General features: G+C 51.3%; 1 protein-coding gene across 1 annotated transcript in view; it reads right to left on the bottom strand.

Moving 5' to 3' along the window:
* Positions 1 to 373: 373 nt before the first annotated feature.
* Positions 374 to 2,499, bottom strand: part of pax3a (paired box 3a) — a 32,985-nt gene continuing 30,859 nt past the window's right edge. The window contains exon 9 of the mRNA XM_063220154.1: positions 374 to 656. Within this exon, the coding sequence (XP_063076224.1) occupies positions 639 to 656 (18 nt within the window). The 3' untranslated portion in view covers positions 374 to 638. The remainder of the gene's footprint in view (positions 657 to 2,499) is intronic.

Raw genomic sequence — 2,499 nt, 5'->3', positions numbered from 1 at the left:
GCTTCAAGCATGGCGAACGAGGCATGCCTCTCCCTCTTGCTCTCCCTGTCTCTCTATGTTTTCTCTCTCTCTCTCTCTCTCTCTCTCTCTCTCTCTCTCTCTCTCTCTCTCTCTCTCTCTCTCTCTCTCTCTCTCTCTCTCTCTCTCTCTCTCTCTCTCTCTCTCTCTCTCAGTAAGCATGACATGGAGAGAGGGAGTGAGCTGTGTGCCAGGTAACTGGAGAGGCTGGCCTTTTGGTCCTGATTATCTGAATGCTCTCCTCTTCCACTCGATCAGGGCCACTTCATCCACTCCTCCTCCTCCTCCTCCTCTTCCTCCACCAGACACCCCACCCCCTCCACACACATGCACCCAAGACCGTACTCCCTCCATTTCCAAAAACAACCTCGCTCCCCATTCCTCCATGTTGTTCCTCCTCCAAGGGTATGATTCGGCTTGGGGTAGCTGTTGTGTGTGACGGCTGCGGCGGTGGGAGGGGTTTTGAGGGAGGGCGGCAGTCCGCACGTAGCGGGGCGGATTGGGGGGGGGTTTCAGTTCGGGTGGGGTGAAGTGGGGAGGCTGGATCAGACGAGCGAGAAGAGAAGAGTCGAGCATCAGAGCACATCCAGTGAACTCCTCCACTTAGCCGAGGTTGGACTTCAAATAATGAAAGGCACCTGAGGAGAGGGAGAGAGGAGAGGGAGAGGTCTTTAGCGAGGAGGGTTATGACAGCATTTGGCGCAATGTAAGAGGATCCTGTTAGAGAACGGTTCTCTGTAGTCTATGCGAGAGAGAGAGAGAGAGAGAGAGAGAGAGAGAGAGAGAGAGAGAGAGAGAGAGAGAGAGAGAGGGGGAGAGAGATTTTGAGGCGTTCCTGCCATTTTTTCGGGGTAGCGGCAGCGGAGGGCGGTGAGTTGGCCAGCCAGCGCTGGGTGGATCAGGGCCAGTGATCAATAACAACTCTGGGGCTGACCTCTGCCAGATACACATGGTTCCAATCGCCAGCTGCCACGGGCCATTTTGCTCCACGCAAAAAGGAACCCAACCCGCCCTCCCCTCCACACAACCCCCCCATCCACCCAATCCACCCTGCCTTCCCCTGCCTCCCTCCCTCACTCGCCAACCCACTCCCCCCTCAGCCCCAACATCCACCGTCCACCATCCACACAGCCCCCATACACTGCACGTGGGTCTGGGGGGCTCAGCTCAGCAAATTAATGACATCAAGATGTCGTCGCTGATGGGGCGTTCGTTCTACATGTGGTCCCCTGCATCCCGGAGCCACCCCACCCCACCCCACCCTACGCCGTCCGCCATGCTCCCCGCCCGCCCGCCGCAACCTCCCTTCTGTCTCTCTGCGCTTCTGTCAAACATGCTTTGGCGAAAAGCAGCGCGGCGAGGCTCTCAGAGGGCACATGATGAGGCAGATCTTCGTTACCGCGGGGGTCATTACATGGCTAGGTGACCGACCTCCCCCCCCCCCAAGTTGAGCTCATCACTAGGGGCCATGCGGGGTCATAGCAGCGCCGCTGACGACATCCACCTATACCCAGTTATGCCCTGCGCTGCATTACGCTACCCTACCCTTCCCTACCGATGACCACCATGCAGGTTCAAGGACCTGGTCTCGTGTAAACTCAGGTGCCTGAACTGTTTTCGTTGGCTGTTTGGAGGCTGAGTGCAATCGACTCACTCACTCACTCACTCCGCCTCGATGCTACTCTGCTCACCCACTCCCTCGCTGATTCTTGAGGTGCACTTATCGTGTTTCATCTCCAAGAGCCAGGGTGGTCATATTTTGAAAATGAACACCTAAGGTTCACTGATGAAAGAGTGGACGTTTTTTTTAAGTAGTCTCTGGCATGATCTCGAAAGGAATAAAATGATTGAAAAGGAGAGTGGACTTTTCACCCTCCCCACCCCTGAACTTGTATGGAATTTGAACTGTATTACTCGTGACCTGTGTCAAAATCCAACTACAATCAGCCGTCCATAATCCTATACGGTGCTCACAAACCCACTCAGGTACCGATGTCCCACTGACTAAGGTAGCTAATTGGCCACACTCGGGCCAATATAGCAAACCCATATGTGCCAGGGGTACTCTTCAGTACAAACTGTACTTAATGCTGAATATGAAATGGTGAATATCACATAAAAAATATACATTAGAAATAAATAAATATATAATAATAATAATAATAATAATAATAATAATAATAATAATAATATAATGATAATAATAATAATTATATATATATATAGCCTACATATATGTGCGTGCGTGTGTGTGTGTGTGTGTGTGTGTGTGTGTGTGTGTGTGTGTGTGTGTCTTTTGACTGTGAATATTTGTTACATACAAGCTTGATTTCAATATCTTAATAAATATTCTTGAAATCATGCCAAGTGCCGAAATATTGTCGCAATCATGCCTAGCGCACGTGAAGCACAGCATGGCCCAACAGGTGTGCCGACCAATCTATCTCCCCGAATGACAAGTAAACAAATATACCATTGACA

Source organism: Engraulis encrasicolus, chromosome 16 (assembly GCF_034702125.1).
Source record: "Engraulis encrasicolus isolate BLACKSEA-1 chromosome 16, IST_EnEncr_1.0, whole genome shotgun sequence".
In the NCBI taxonomy this organism is placed as follows: domain Eukaryota; kingdom Metazoa; phylum Chordata; class Actinopteri; order Clupeiformes; family Engraulidae; genus Engraulis; species Engraulis encrasicolus.
This window is presented reverse-complemented; position numbering and strand designations above follow the sequence as displayed.